General features: G+C 43.1%; 1 protein-coding gene across 1 annotated transcript in view; it reads left to right on the top strand.

Moving 5' to 3' along the window:
* Window positions 1–14987, top strand: part of LOC147669078 (apolipoprotein L5-like) — a 198569-nt gene that overhangs the window by 28876 nt on the left and 154706 nt on the right. Inside the window, exons 2-4 of the mRNA XM_086948239.1 lie at window positions 744–794; window positions 1127–1161; window positions 2504–2590. Coding sequence (XP_086804365.1) covers window positions 2524–2590 — 67 coding nt within the window. The 5' untranslated portion in view covers window positions 744–794; window positions 1127–1161; window positions 2504–2523. The remainder of the gene's footprint in view (window positions 1–743; window positions 795–1126; window positions 1162–2503; window positions 2591–14987) is intronic.

Consider the following 14987-nt stretch of genomic DNA (forward strand, 5'->3'; position numbering starts at 1 on the left):
GTCTTTGCTACGGGATAGGTTTCATGCGCCCGGGGGATGGGGCGCTGGTCTGGAGGTACTGTTACCTACCCGGGGCCGGGGGAATCCGTGAGGCCCGGGGTTAGCTTATTAGGAGGGGGCTTCGCATGGTGGTCTGGGGGAAGGAATGTAGGGAGACCCACGCCAAGGAGGCCAGGTCTAACAGGTTGCAACATAAGTTAAAAAGTATAATTGTCAATAAAAAGAGTATGTGAATGTTAAGGTAAAAAACAGGTTGCGATAAATAGTAGCACTCTCACATGAAACATTGAATCATCAACCAAAAAAATCCAATATTTAGGAAAACCTTTGATCAATCTTTTTGTACAAAATACAGATTACAATGTATAAGAGCATCATATACATTATATCAATTTCAACAAAAATTGAAAGAGAAAAATTATTGCTTTGTCAAAAATCTCTTAGCCAGCTCCCAGTGCATTATATCCTGTAGACAGGGGAAGCTCTGTGCGGTACGCAGAACTAAGTGAGCTTGATGGTCTGCCGATATTGGATCCAGGACAAAGGTAACAGCAATAGTTTGTGGAAAAAAGGGAATGACTTGAAAACCACAGGCCCCTCTTGGCCACACATGGTGATAAGTGAAGTGACTGACTTTAGTTAAAGTCAGAATCATTGTTTTTAGTAATGTTTACAGAACATTGATATCCAAAAGGTTCTTCTTATTATTATAGGAGTTAACACAACTTTTCTTCTCTTCCTAGGACAGTTTTTGACTTCTCCCCGCTAGCACCCTCGAAAGAAGAAAAACACAGGTATATTTTCTTAACTCATCAATTAATACTCTCTTCTTTTCCTACTTGTCTCCTTCCTGGCTTTTTCTCTCTCTCTCTCAAGTATTTATAGCTCTATCTAGTTTGCTCTTCTATTATGATTTAACTGTTACCTTCACTCGCTGGTTTAGGCTTCCCCGTGCATTACTAGAGCCTCTTTCATCCTTCCGCAACCCTAACGCTTCATACCATTTTGTCTGCATCAGTAAAAATCAAAACCTCCTTTTGTGCTTCTTCCTGTTTTTCTTCTGTTTTTGTTCCTGTTTCCCTTCCTTCCAGCCTAAGCCAAAGTCTGTTGTTCTTCTCTATTGTAGGCGCAGACACCGGGGAGGTCCAGGACAGATTTTGGGTAGGTCATCACCTCCTCACCATAGACCTTCATTTAGCTCTGCACTCAGTCAAAGACAGCTATACTCACTCTATCAGCAGCCCCTGTAAGATAGAACTAAATAAATATTTAATAGCTAAAGATGTTATGTTATGCTATATGAATTTGTAGAGCGTGACTTATCACCTGAAGGGTATCCAAGGCCTGGAGTAGGTGTGTAGATTATCTTTTGTGGTTAGTTGAAGAGCCAGATCTTCGGCAGCTGTGTGAAGAGGGAGGTCAGTCCATGTCTTGAAAAAGAAGGCTAAGCCCCTGTCATGTTTTTGCAGATTCGGTGGGGTTTGAGGAAGAGTGAAGCTGAGCGTAGGAGTGTGGTGGGATGGTGGAAATGAAGGTAGTTGTTAAGGGTTTCTGTCCTGTGTTGTGTAGGGCTTGTGTACATGCTTAAGGAGTTTGAGTTGGTAGAGTTTGTGAACCTGTATCCAATGGAGTTCTCTGAGGTGAGGTGTGGTGTGATGTGTGTGCACCATAGAAGGTCCAGCTTGAGTCTAGCTGCGGCGTTTTGGATGGTCTGAAGTCGGAGGAGGTGGTTGCAGATTCCGGCACGGACTGCGTTGCCGTAGTCTAGGCTGCTAGTGACTAGGGCTTGAGTAGCGGCATGCCTCCTGCTCATAGGGATCCATTTGAAGATTTTCCTGAGGATGCGTGGTATGTGGAGGCAGGAGGAGCTAACTCTGTTCATCAGTGAGGTCATTTTGAGTTTGTCTTCTCAGATGTTTTCCAGGATTCTTACATGGTTATAGGGTATAGATGTGAGACTAAGCTCTGATGACCATCAGGTGGAGTCCTAGGGGGAATTATTGTTCCCCAAAAAAACAATGATAAAGACAATAGCTTTTTCATATGCAAGACCACTTGACTTTGACAGTGCATGTTTATAGATGTTCCCTAAAGAGGTCCCACAAACCTCTCTTTATATGATTTGTAGGACTTTTTCCCCATTTTCTAACACACAGACACGGCTCCCCAAATACTGTGTCTCAATCTCTATCTTCTCTCTAAAAGAAGTAAACATCCCCCGCCTCCCAATACTTTACCATGCCTTATCTTCCAAACTCAGAGGATGGATGAAGTCTGGCTTCATAAACTCCACTTGAGGAGGAGATAATGAGCAATGAGCAATGTGTAAAGAGTGCTATATACCAGCTTTCAGCGACTCCTCACCCGTCCTCACAAAGACAGCACATGTACACTAACAAAGAGGAGTGAAACACAAGTGAGGGCTGTGAGAAGTCACCTACTTAGCAAGGTTTCTGTAATGTACAAGACAGTTTTAATGTGGTTTTTAAATCTTTTGCTCCAGGTGCATCTCCTGCTTCCTCCATGGCTCACTCTACAGTTCTTGCCCTTGCCGTGATCCTCTTGGCCTTATCTGGATACTACCTGACAGGTCAGTGTATTGAAGAATTGGATACGAATGAGTGTCTGAATACTGGGCCTACTGCAGTGCCTACTGCACACAGCCACCCAGCCTCGCAGCGACTCAAAGGCTGATGTCCCAGTGAATCAGTGATGGTTTTGATTTCTGTTGCACCCACCACTGTTTCCTGACACAAGGGCTTCTCTTAAAGCCACATATGTGTGACCTTTCATGGATTCATATGTATGGCTTTCATGAATTCACAAAGGTTGCCAGAAATTCTGCCCAAAACTCACCAAACTACAAGATGCCAAATGAACTCATGTAATACCTTACCTTCCATTTCCACATTGGCAAATATGCATATATATTTATTTTCTCGACCGGTAAAATATTGTTCTATGTGGAAGACCCTCTTCCCACACAGCATCACCGGTTTAGGGCTGTTCTGAACCGCTTAAAATATTCTTTCTGCTCATTGGCATAAGGATATTTCATATCTTCTCCCGGGTGTGAGGGGTTTGACAAGGAGGTGGTACAAACTCAGAGGGTATGGTTGCAGAATACTGTGGAGTGAATCTCATTGGATAAAACCTATACTGCCCTAAATATAATTTACTACAGGATTGACACTTAGGAGTTAATTTTAAAAATCTACATCCAATGGAAAAATAAAATTGTAAGATATATTTCCTACACAATATTTATATTAGACAATATTTTGATAAATATATTCCGATATGCAAACACTCAAAATGTGTTCTAGCTTGAACATCCAATCCACTCCCACAAGAACACACTGATATAGATTTGAAGGTGCAAACTGAATTTTGTATGAATTCAGAAAGTGGTTTTGTACACCTACTCTTACAAATAGTTTTGTCAGTTTGTCCTGATTGTTTGTGTGATTTACAAGGGCCTCACAAATATGCATACTCAATCCTGATTGAGTATCTCTATGGTTGTGTGTGTGAGTGTGTGGGTTGGGGGAAATTAAGCTAGTAGATTCTACTCACATGAACATTTCTCTTCAAAAACATGTAGAATATCTCAGACACTAACACTTTGGTGTGATGTACTGGCCCTCGTCATTCACAAACACTAGTGAGCGCTACACCCGGTTCCTCAGAAGTATAAAGAAAGAGGATGCTAAAGAACACTTGAGGATGGTGTACCTTCTTCCTGAGATGCACAGATTTGTTATATAGACACTAAAGGCAGAGCTTGGTGCACCTGCCCATCTCATGTGTACAGATGTTACACAGACAGCAACACTAGTGTACACTCTTCACAAGACAAAATAGGAAGCAGACACCAACTCTAGTGGGCTATGTACATTCCACCTCACATGAAGACATAGCATGAAGACTCTAACTCTAGTGTGCTACATATGTCCCTCCTCACACATGTACACAAGGCATACAGACATCAGCACTAGTGAGCAATATACAACCCACCTCACAAAAAACATAGAATGCAGACACCAAATCCAGTGTCCAATACATATACCACTTCACACAAAGATGTAGCATACAGACACCATCTCTAGTGTACTATATATATATACCACCAAATTTATGAAGAAAATAGATACAGACGCCGCACTAGTGTGTTATGTGCATACCGCATCTATGAAGACATAGCATGCAGATACCAACTCTAGTATTGTATGTACATCCCACCTCATGCTTGTAGATATAGCATGAAGCCACCATCTCTAGTGTGCTATGTACATCCAACCTCACACGAAGACATAGCATACAAACATCAACACTAATGTGCTTTGTACGTCCCACCTCACACATGTAGACATAGCATGCAGACACCAACTTTAGTGTGCTATGTACATCCAACCTCACACGAAGACATAGCATGAAGACACCTACTCTAGTGGGGTATGTACATTCAACCTCACACAAATACATTGTATGCAGACACCAACTATAGTGTGCTATGTACATCCCACCTCACACAAAGACATAACATGCAGACACCAAATCTAGTGTGGTATGTACATCCCACCTCATGCTTGTAGACATAGCATGAAGACAGCAACTCTAGTGTGCTATGTACATCCCAACTCACACCAAGACATAGCATGCAGACACCAACACTAATGTGCTATGTACATTCCACCTCGCACATGAAGACAAAACATGGAGAAACCAACTCTAGTGTGCAAGGTACCACCCTCCTCAGAAGCACAGACACTGTATACAGACACAAACACGAGAGCTTGATGCACCTGACCACCCCAGGTGTATAGGCACATTAAATAGACACCAACACTAGTGTGCCGTCCTCACACATTTAGACATAGCATGCATAATGTTGTACTCAAAGAGATGATGGATACTTCATGTAAGATTGATCAAGTTACTTTATTTAAGTTAATTAGTTAAGATAGAAAGGAAACCCCATCAGGAGCAGCTGTCCTGCTGCTCAGCCCTCACTCAACTGACATTCACAGCACAGCAACATTTCAATCATCCAACATTCCACATGACATGCATACCAGCTGAGCAGCAGGGAAACACAAGTTATAACACATACACCAACTATAGTGCTATGTACATCCCACCTCACATGAAGACATAGCATGTACACACCAACACTAGTGTGCTATGTACGGCCCACCCCACACATGTAGACATAGCATCCAGACACAAACTCTAATGTCCTATCTCATTTGTAGACATAGCATGGAGACAGCGCAATGCACCCGCCAACCTCAAGTCTATTGATATAATACACAAACACCAATTCTAGTGTGCCTCCCTCAAACATGTAGACATAGCATGCAGACACAAATTCTAGTGTGCTATTATGTCACACCTGCCATATATCGACATGGTATGCTGAAATCAACCCTAGTACACTATCTACATCCCACCTCACACAAAGACATAGAATGCAGACACCAACTATAGCGATCTATGTACACCCCACCACACATGAAGAAAAATCATGCAGACACCAACTCTAGTGTGGTAATTACATCTCACTCCACATGACAACATAGCCTGCAGATACCAACTCAAGGGTGCTATGTATATCCAACCACAAATATATATACATAGCATGCAGACACCAACTCCAGCATGCAGGGCATTTCGAGCCTCAGATGGACAGACTCTGTACACCAGCTCTAGTGAGCTATGCACATCCCACCCTACTTGACCCTACAACAAGTCCAGCTAACCGCCATTACTCGAGAAATGAAGATGTGAGAAGGAACTAAATCAGCCTAACAGATTACTGTATGCTAGCAAACTCACTGAGCACTACAGTAAGTCAATGACGAATTTAGTCAACTCCACCATGCCACTAAAACTAAAAAGAATATTTTAGAAGGATAAAAATCCATGGTTTATTGAGTCCTTGAATGAAGATAGGAGCACACTGAGACTTGGCAGAAAGAAAATGGAGACAGCACCCATCATCCCCCCAACTTAAAACACATAGAAAGATCAGAAACAAGTACAACAAAAAAGTACTCAATTCCAAGAAGGAATTCTTTAGATCGGAATTAGACAGCACCGGAAACTATTCAAGATGTTAAAAGAACAATCAAACAAATTGGCTAAATCTGCACAAGAAAATACTAAAACTCAATTGAGGTGCGAATAATTCTCAACATTCTTCACTGATAAGGCTGAAAGAGAACCCAGGTTGGCAGCCGACAACCTTCCTAGACAACCACCACGAGCAGATAAATATTAGAGAATTTTTGGACTTCATGCTCGTCAGGATTGCGATTTAACATGGTGTTAAGGTAATCCCCTCCTATTTTCTTTAGTCACCTGTTTGGTGGTATTTTATTAGTCGATACCCCTTCCGAGTGGAGCAATTATTAGGGGCCTTGTGATTATTTAAATTCTCAAAAGCTGTCTGTTTTGTTGCTGCATCTATTACACCTTTCAGTAGGGATCCCTCACTTTCCATTTTGGGGATAAGCGGACCAGGGTAACGTGGGGCCTCTTTCCTTTGTAATTCAATGCCCCAAGCCTGAAACTGTTGCTGGTGGGTCATTATATGTTCTGCAATTTCTGGTGAAGACCAAGTTGTTACTGTTGCTTCTCTCTTAATCATAGATGGATGCGGTTTAAATTAAATCGATAACAAATTGGAAGAATTGATGTATGCTATTTCCAGCACTTCCTTTACCAATTTTATGATTGTGCCTCTGTTTAGGGTGCCAAAGTTACCTCTTGAGATGTAATTTGGCAGTAACATAATTGTATTTGAATCGTTGACCCTTGGCATGTTTGTACTTGGTACCTGCATCTTTGGTGTGTCCCCTCCTTCCACCAAGGGTGGACATGTATTTCTGGCTTCCTCTTTAGTTATTTCCCGAATCCTGGGTCTCATTTCGGCATATCCCTCTGAGTTAGTATGACCTTCCTTTCAGGTGTTGGAGGTTTGCAAAAACTTATGGGCCTTGAGGGTTTGCCTAGTGGGAGATTTCTCTTGTTCTCCTGCAGCTAATATCGACCCGCTTTCAGGATCACTTTTGAACAGTAAGGTGGTTGTTCTTTCGTTTCCTATGGGATTAGTTTCTTGAATGCTTATTATTTGGGTTTTAGATTCTGAATCTGTTTTAATTTGTTTTTATAAGATGGCGACCTGACATTCATATGTTGCATAAATAAAGGCCATATTTTGGGTTTTTTGGACTCCTTTCTCATTGTTTCAAGCTTTTCTTTGCCTCTTTTTTTCTTTTTTTGAGAGCACAGGCTTAACCTCCGCTATTTCTGTATTTTTCCCTTCCTTGTTTCTATTTGTTATAGGGTTAATGTATTTTCCCTTAGAATTGCTTTAACTTGTTTCTGTTTAGACTGTTACTTCCAGACTGGACATTTTGGTTAATTGAGTGTTGTTTGTATTTTTTTGTGGCGGTTCTGTTGTTTCCCTGGGCGAATCCTCTACAGCCCAGTCTTTTTCTCTTTTATATGGCCTAGTGGCTTGGGCTCACACTTCCATCAGTATATTCAACAGGATTGTTGTTAGTATTTCCAGGTTTCCAGATGTTGTTGGGCACTTGTAGTTGACTTGCTGCGTATAGTTGCTGTTGAGCTCTCGTGATCAAGGAGTTAAGTGTCTGTAGCTTCTTATTGATGCCTACTATGTATGTTGCCATTATGTTTAGTAGATCCACTTGGAGATCGTGTTTGTCCGTTTGATGAGAAATTACGGTTGAAATAGATTCCAATGTTGACAAAAGGATGCCCCAGGTTCTGGGTGGTGCTTAATCTTCCATGTTTGTTATGTGAGTGTATTTGATTGAAGAGAGATGTTTGCTTGGTTCTGTTAATAGATCCCCTAACTGATGTGAGATGTCTATGGACCTTAACTTTTCTGTTGTTAATAGGCGCCAGCTTGACGGTGTCCCTTTATCTAAGGTTGAAGGAATTTCTACCTTACACATGTCTGTCCCTGCTGTGTGGAATGTCAGAGTTGACACATTCTCTTCTTTAACTGATGAGGTCTGTTGAATGTTACAATTTTGTATCCTCTTTTTGTATGAAAGAGATGTTGTTGCTGACAGTTCCGATGATTTGTGGACAAGCACTTTTCCTTTGGCAAATGAATTTGTTGATTCTTGTTGCTGGAATTGACTGACTCGCTCTCCCTGCTCATCCCAGTTGCTGAGACTGAAGGAAAGAAGAGTTTCACTAAAGATTTGATTGTGAATTACTGCTTCTGTTGTTATGTTCCTTACTGAGTTTGTTGCTGTGTGTGTGCTGACTACGCACTTCTGAATTAAGACGTCGGCGGATCTTTCTTGGCTTAGTCCATCCTTTCTGGCTACTGCTTCACTTGCTAGTTGTAAGTATAATTTGCTTTTCTGGTCAGACCACTCTTTTATTAAGGGTGCATCTTCTATTTTGTTTTCCCGATCGGACTGCTGTTTTGTTAAAGGTGCACCTTTGGGCTCGTTTTCCAGCTGCGGCACCGTAATTTGTGCACTTCCCTTGTGTGTTAACCCTTTGGTGGTTAGGAATTTGGTTATCTTATAGCCCTCTTCCCTTTTGTTACGGACTAACCTTGCTTCCTTCATAGCGGAAACTTTTCTAGGAGATTTCTTCTCATTTGTGACATTTAGGGCTGAATCCTGTTGCTGATCCTGACAGAGGGAGTCTTTCCTGAACCTCTTTGAATGTATATGTGTAGTAATCTGGACAACACAGGAAGGGTGAAGACAACGTAGCTTTATTGAAGAGTAGATAAAGCAGGTACGAAAGTCTCACCACAGTCCTAAGTATCCATCAACAGTCCCACCGGGAGCAGCCTGCGAGCTGCTCAGCTCCATCCATCCAACTGTCATTCAGCTCCAGTCATCCAAGCATTCCACACACAGACCACCCACCAACAATCCACTCAGAACACTCACACACGCTGAGCAGCTAGGGACTAGTTAACATAAGAGATAGATAGTAATAGGAGAATACTACACTCAGTTTCCCAGGTGGTAGTCGTGACCTTGGTCAAAGTCCTGGTCCTGATGCCTGTCCTGGTCCTGGGCCTGAGCCTGAGCCTGGGTGGCTCTGTTTCTTCCTGTACGCATTCCCAATGCCCTTACTGATGGCCCTTACTGCGCCTTTTTCTCCTTTTTGCCGATACTTGTCTTTTTCTTTTTAGTGACCCCTTACTATTTCATTTGCTCCTATGTTTTCTGCTTTTTTTACATTTCGGTCTTATGTTATGGGTTTCGGTAGATGATATTTAGGCTGTACTTGAATCGAACTTATGCTGGAAACAGCCACCCCCAGCGATAGACCGTGTGTGTCTTCTCTCTTGTTGGTGATTGCTAATTGTTGGTGGTTTTTTAGTGATTTTGGGCCATATGTAGGTAAATATCATTTACCGATTCTAAAAAAACGAATTTTACGGATTCGGTATTTTAGAATCGGTAAATGATATGTAGCAAATGATTCGGTACATTTTACTGAATTGGTAAAATTCGGTAAATACCGATTCAGTATTTATCGAATCGGATAGCCTAACTAGTTGAAAGTTAGGCTATCCGTTAACAATAAGCATGGCAAATCTTAATGTATATTCAATAAATATAGGGGGGCTAAACGATTGGGCGAAGAGATCAAAACTGGCACAGTTTGTCAAGACAGAGTCCGTAGATATTCTGTGCCTTCAGGAAACCCATCTACCATGGGCGAAGAGGCAGCTGCTAAGGGTTGGAGGATTCAATATTTTGGCATGTTCTACCCAAACTTCAACAATAAGAGGAGTAGCGATTTTGGGGAAATCCTTTTTGGGGGGGGCAAAACGGGCTAAATCTGATGCACATGGTAGATGGGCTCTGGCGGAATTGGAGTGTGGCCTCACTATCTGTTGCGTATATGGCTCAAACCAGGATGACCCAGAGGTTTTTGAAAATTTGGAAGAGGAACTGTCATTATGGCCGATGCCCATACTGGTCTGTGGTGATTTTAATATCTTCACGGATCTTTCTGAGGGAAGCTCATATGCTGGCAGAAAACACAGGGTATTCATGGCTCTCCGTGCCATGATGTTGTCGCACGGTTTAATGGATGTCTGGGGGACAGAGGAGCCTAAAGATCCAGGCTATACATACTTCTCCTGTCCCCACCAGAGGTATAGCAAATTGGACTATTTCTTGATATCATCTACAGAAATTAGTAAGATCAGTATTAGGAAACTTCCCAAGGTCCTCTCGGATCATAACCCATTGGCAATTATACATACATAAAGGTTTGGGGCTAGTTAGGAGCTCCAGGGCTTGGACATTCAATCGAAAGCTTCTGGCTGATGTACATTTTGTTGAACATATGCAGAAATGGGAACGCGAATTCTTTGATGCCAATCGGTACAGCGCATCAAGGAATTCCGTGTGGGCTTCATTTAAAGCAGTATTAAGGGGGAGGTTATTAGTTACTCTGCGCTGTCTAGGAAAAAAGAGCAAGCCACTAAGGTCAGGCTTTTGGGGGAGCTAGGCAAGGCAGAAGAACAACACTGCCAGGATATAACCCAAGGGAGGGAAGGTAGAGAGAGCCAAATTAACATTTGCCTAATTAAAGCCGAATTACAAAAATACTTTGCAGAAAAGGCGGCAGCAGAATATTGGACATACAGGGGAGGGTATATGAAACTGGGGAGCAGGCTGGTAAGGAATTAGCGCTAAGGATCAGACAAGATTATACTAAGAGCATAATAACAAGCATTCGCGAGAATGGACGGGATGTGGTGGAACCCCAGGGCATCCATTCAGTCTTTGCTAATTTCTACGAAACCTTGTATAAGGAGGAAATGGATGGGACATACGTAACCGGCGGTTATCCAGATAATGGGCCTAAACTGGGACCAGTAGAGAGAGAAAAATTGGAGCTGGATATAACGGGGGATGAGATCCGCGAGGCACTATCTGACCTGGCTGCTGGCAAGGCGGCTGGGCCAGATGGCATCCCTCTCGAGATGTATAAATGCCTCTCAGGAGAGCTGGGTCCAATATTATTGGACCTATTTAATGGCATCATAGGTACGGGTAAGATCCCGGAAACATGGAAAGATACCAACATCATAGTCTTCCATAAAAAAGGAAAGCCGAGGGAAGACCCAGGGTCATACAGGCCTATATCTTTGATAAACTCGGATAACAAGCTTTATGCCAAGATCCTGGCTATGCGGTTGGGGAGGGTTATTGGCGAACTCGTCTCCCCATGGCAGCATGGGTTTATCCCCGGTCGTGGAACGGCGGACCATGTTAGAAGAGCAATCTCACTGTTTGAGGCCTATGCTGCTGGGGGGAGAGGAGTCGCCATGATCCTCCTTGACGCAGAAAAAGCGTTCGACCGCGTCAGGTGGGTCTACCTATGGAATGTATTGATGGCGAGAGGGTTTGGCCCAAAAATCAGGACGGCCATTAAAGCCATGTATTGTGACCCAATGGCCCGAATACAGCTGATGGGAAAGAGTTCGGACAGGATTGGGATAAGCAGGGGCACCCGTCAAGGGTGTCCCTGCTCACCCATCCTGTTTGCTCTGTATATCGACCCCCTGGTTAGGCAGATTCTTGAGAACGGGGGAATACAGCCGGCAGTAACAAATGGATTTACGAGCAAAATACTGGCATACGCCGATGACCTGGCAGTAATTACACCAAAGCCTGCTGAGGCTATGCAGATACTGGTAGAGATCGCTAGCGAGTTTGGTATGCATTTGGGGTATCGCTTGAATGAGTTGAAGACCCAGGTAATTTGTTCCAGGGGGATAGTTAAAATCGATCAAAGATATGTCGACTCGGCCACTTATCTCGGGGTAATAATTAATGCTGAAATAGGCTCTATTATACAAGATATTTACCTCCCGCGAAATCGAATCGGATTTAAAGCTGATGGACTCATTGCACCTTACACTCATTGGGAGAGCCAACGTGTTAAAGATGACCATGCTACCTAAATTACTATATCTGTTTAGATGTATACCATATTTAATTGAGGAGGGTATGTTAAAAAAGATCGAGTCTATCTTTAACAGTTTTTTATGGCAGTATGGTAAAACCAGGAGGGCATTAAAATGTATGACCCTCCCCCAGGAACGCGGAGGCTTGGCGATTCCAAATATCAGATTCTACCACTGGGCTGGTTTGTTAACTCAGATGTCCATATTATTTGAGCCAACTTCCAGAGAGAGATATACAAATGATCCTACCTCAGATTTATATGTTTTACCTTCAATTTACGAACTACTGATGGTAAAGGAGGCTGTGGGGGTTTTGTTGAGAAAAACCAGTCGCAGATTTTTTTAAAAATCCGGCTATAAGGCGGCTTTAAGTGCCTGGGATTTGTGGAAAAATCTGCAGAAACTGTTCCATATCCCTAAGATAAATCTATATACCCCGCTCTGGAACTCAGGGTATACACCAAATTTGGGTGTGGATGGGGCTTGGAAGTGCTGGGAGCAGTTGGGTATTCGGACTGTGGGCGATGTGACGTTGAATGGAAGCGTCGCTAGCTTCAACTGGCTGCAAGAGAAATATGGTCTCCCCAACGACCAAATCTTTAAGTACTTCCAGGTTTCGCAAACACTTAAATCGGCTGTGTCTGATATCTTGCCTGAGTCACATTGCCCTATGCTGGGGTATTTGCTAGGAGGAGGAGATAGGATTAGCAGTATATATCAAGCACTTATTGAAAAATCCCCCGATGATCTTGAGAAACATGAGGTTGCCTGGGCAGTTAGACTTCAAGATCCAGATACTGATTTCGATAAGGCCCTGAGCTTAAATAAGCAGGTACTTTGATCCTCAAATTTGAAGGTTCAGCATTTTAAAACACTTTTTAACCTGTATTATACACCATCTAAGCTACATGATTGGGGCATGAGGATCAACAGTAACTGCCCCAGGTGTCATAAAGGTCCAGGGGACCTATTACATATGTTCTTTTACTGTGAGCAGCTTAGCTTGATTAAAACTGAGATAGAGAAATGTTTAGAGAGGCTGCTAGGCTTAAAGATCTGCCTATCCCCGACAATAATGATTCTCGGGAGTGACAGTAAAATGGCCCGTCTGAACAAAGAAACAGAGGCTTTTATCTTTATAGCTGTTGCTGTTTTACGTATCCTACTATCAGCTGCTTGGAAGGACCCTAATGCCCCAACCTTCCAATTGTGGCTGACCAGGCTTCTTGGTATTCACAATATCGAATCTACTCTATATTCTTATAAGGGTAAGAAAAAGCGGGATTTTGGAAATAAGATATGGGACCCCTTTAAAATTTGGAGGGAGGGGCAGCTTTGATCACCGGACGATGAGTTTCTAACATGTATATTTATCCGTATATGTAAACCCCTGCACATTTATTTATTGAATGACTAGCGTTATGTATGATGTTTTAAATGTATACTGAAACGTATTATGAAATAATGGAATTTTTCTTCATTAAGATGTATCTGTTTTTTTGTACCAATGAATTTTCAATAAAAAAATAAAATAAAAGTATTTATCGAATCGGTGTTCCCCATTCATTCCTATGGGCCTGGAGGCCCATAGGAATGAATGTGAATTACTGATTCGGGAAATACCGAATCGGTAATAGGGGGTAGACCTACAAGGGTGGCAGGGTGTCACATTGACACAATGTTGCACCCCTGAATAGTGCATGGGTGCACATGTGGCACACATACATGCCCTAAGGGCATGTATGTCTGCCACATGGCACAGTTGAAAAAAGCACAAAATTGCTTTTTTAAAAGTTTTTGATATTTACCACCAACTTTTATTTGGTGGTAAATGCCGAATCCTTAACCATGCAATGCACTCATTTGAGTGCTCCTTACATTTCAGATTCGGTAATTTACCGATTCGGTATTTTAAGGAATTGGTAATTTACTGATTCCTTAAATTACCAATTCTGTAAATTGCTGAATCTGAATTGTAGCCACCTACATCTCAATTGCCTAATACGGGTGGGTAACGGCCAAAATTCGCTATTTCTGGACGTTAAAGACTGGTATTGGGCTACCTACATCTGGCCCTTTGTTCTGATGTCTGTTGATGTATATAAGTTTTAGCTTTTGCTTTTTGGATTTGGCTTTTAACTTTTAACTTTTGGAAGCCCTTCAGTAGTTTTCAGTGGCAATGGTGATGATGATGATAGCAAACAAACTCACCCGCTACTTACGTGGTTGGTTTTCCCTTCTGGAACCAGCAGATGCCCAAGCTGGTTCACTGCTTCCTGGTTGCCCCTTAGGGGTTTGCTTTTTTGTTTACTTTTTTTGTTTTCCTGTGCTGCCGACTCTAATGCCTCCTCAGGTGGAACAATCAATAACAAGTGGGTCCAAGTTTTCATGAGTAGCTGTGGACAGTCCGGCAGGAACAGAGTAATGAGTAGGGAACACAGGCACAAACACGGGCACAGGGGGTACAGGGCTGCACAGGACCCCTGAGCGCCAAGTGGACAGTCTGGCAGTGAGGCAATGGCTATGTGGCAGCGTGTTGGCCAGCGGAAAACCAGGAGCGGAGTGAGGAGTAGGGAACACAGGAACAAACACGGGCACACGGAATACAGGGCTGCACAGGACCCCCGAGTGCTGAGCGGCCCCACCGCCCCGCCGTGAACAAAAGTCTACAGCAAACCACTGCTGAGCCTGCTTGTGAGTACTCCCAGTGCAGCCTCCCCAGCCTCACCTCACGTCTTTCCTGCAGCCCCTTTGCCAACCAGCTCGGTCGCCTTCCCTCGACCCGCAGTGGGGAGTGATCAGCTGGGAGATGAGGCTGGGGCTGGTGCCTGTGCTGGTGCAAGGCTGGTGCCGAGGCTGATGATATCGGAGAATACGAGTGGGGAAGACAGAGCCAGAAGCGAGGCAAATTCAGAGTCCTGTGTCCTGCTCGCAGCTCATCCTGCTCATCCGGCTGCTGCGGCTGCGATTAAAGCAAAAATGCGGC

The sequence above is a fragment of the Lissotriton vulgaris genome, unplaced genomic scaffold (assembly GCF_964263255.1).
Source record: "Lissotriton vulgaris unplaced genomic scaffold, aLisVul1.2 SCAFFOLD_227, whole genome shotgun sequence".
In the NCBI taxonomy this organism is placed as follows: domain Eukaryota; kingdom Metazoa; phylum Chordata; class Amphibia; order Caudata; family Salamandridae; genus Lissotriton; species Lissotriton vulgaris.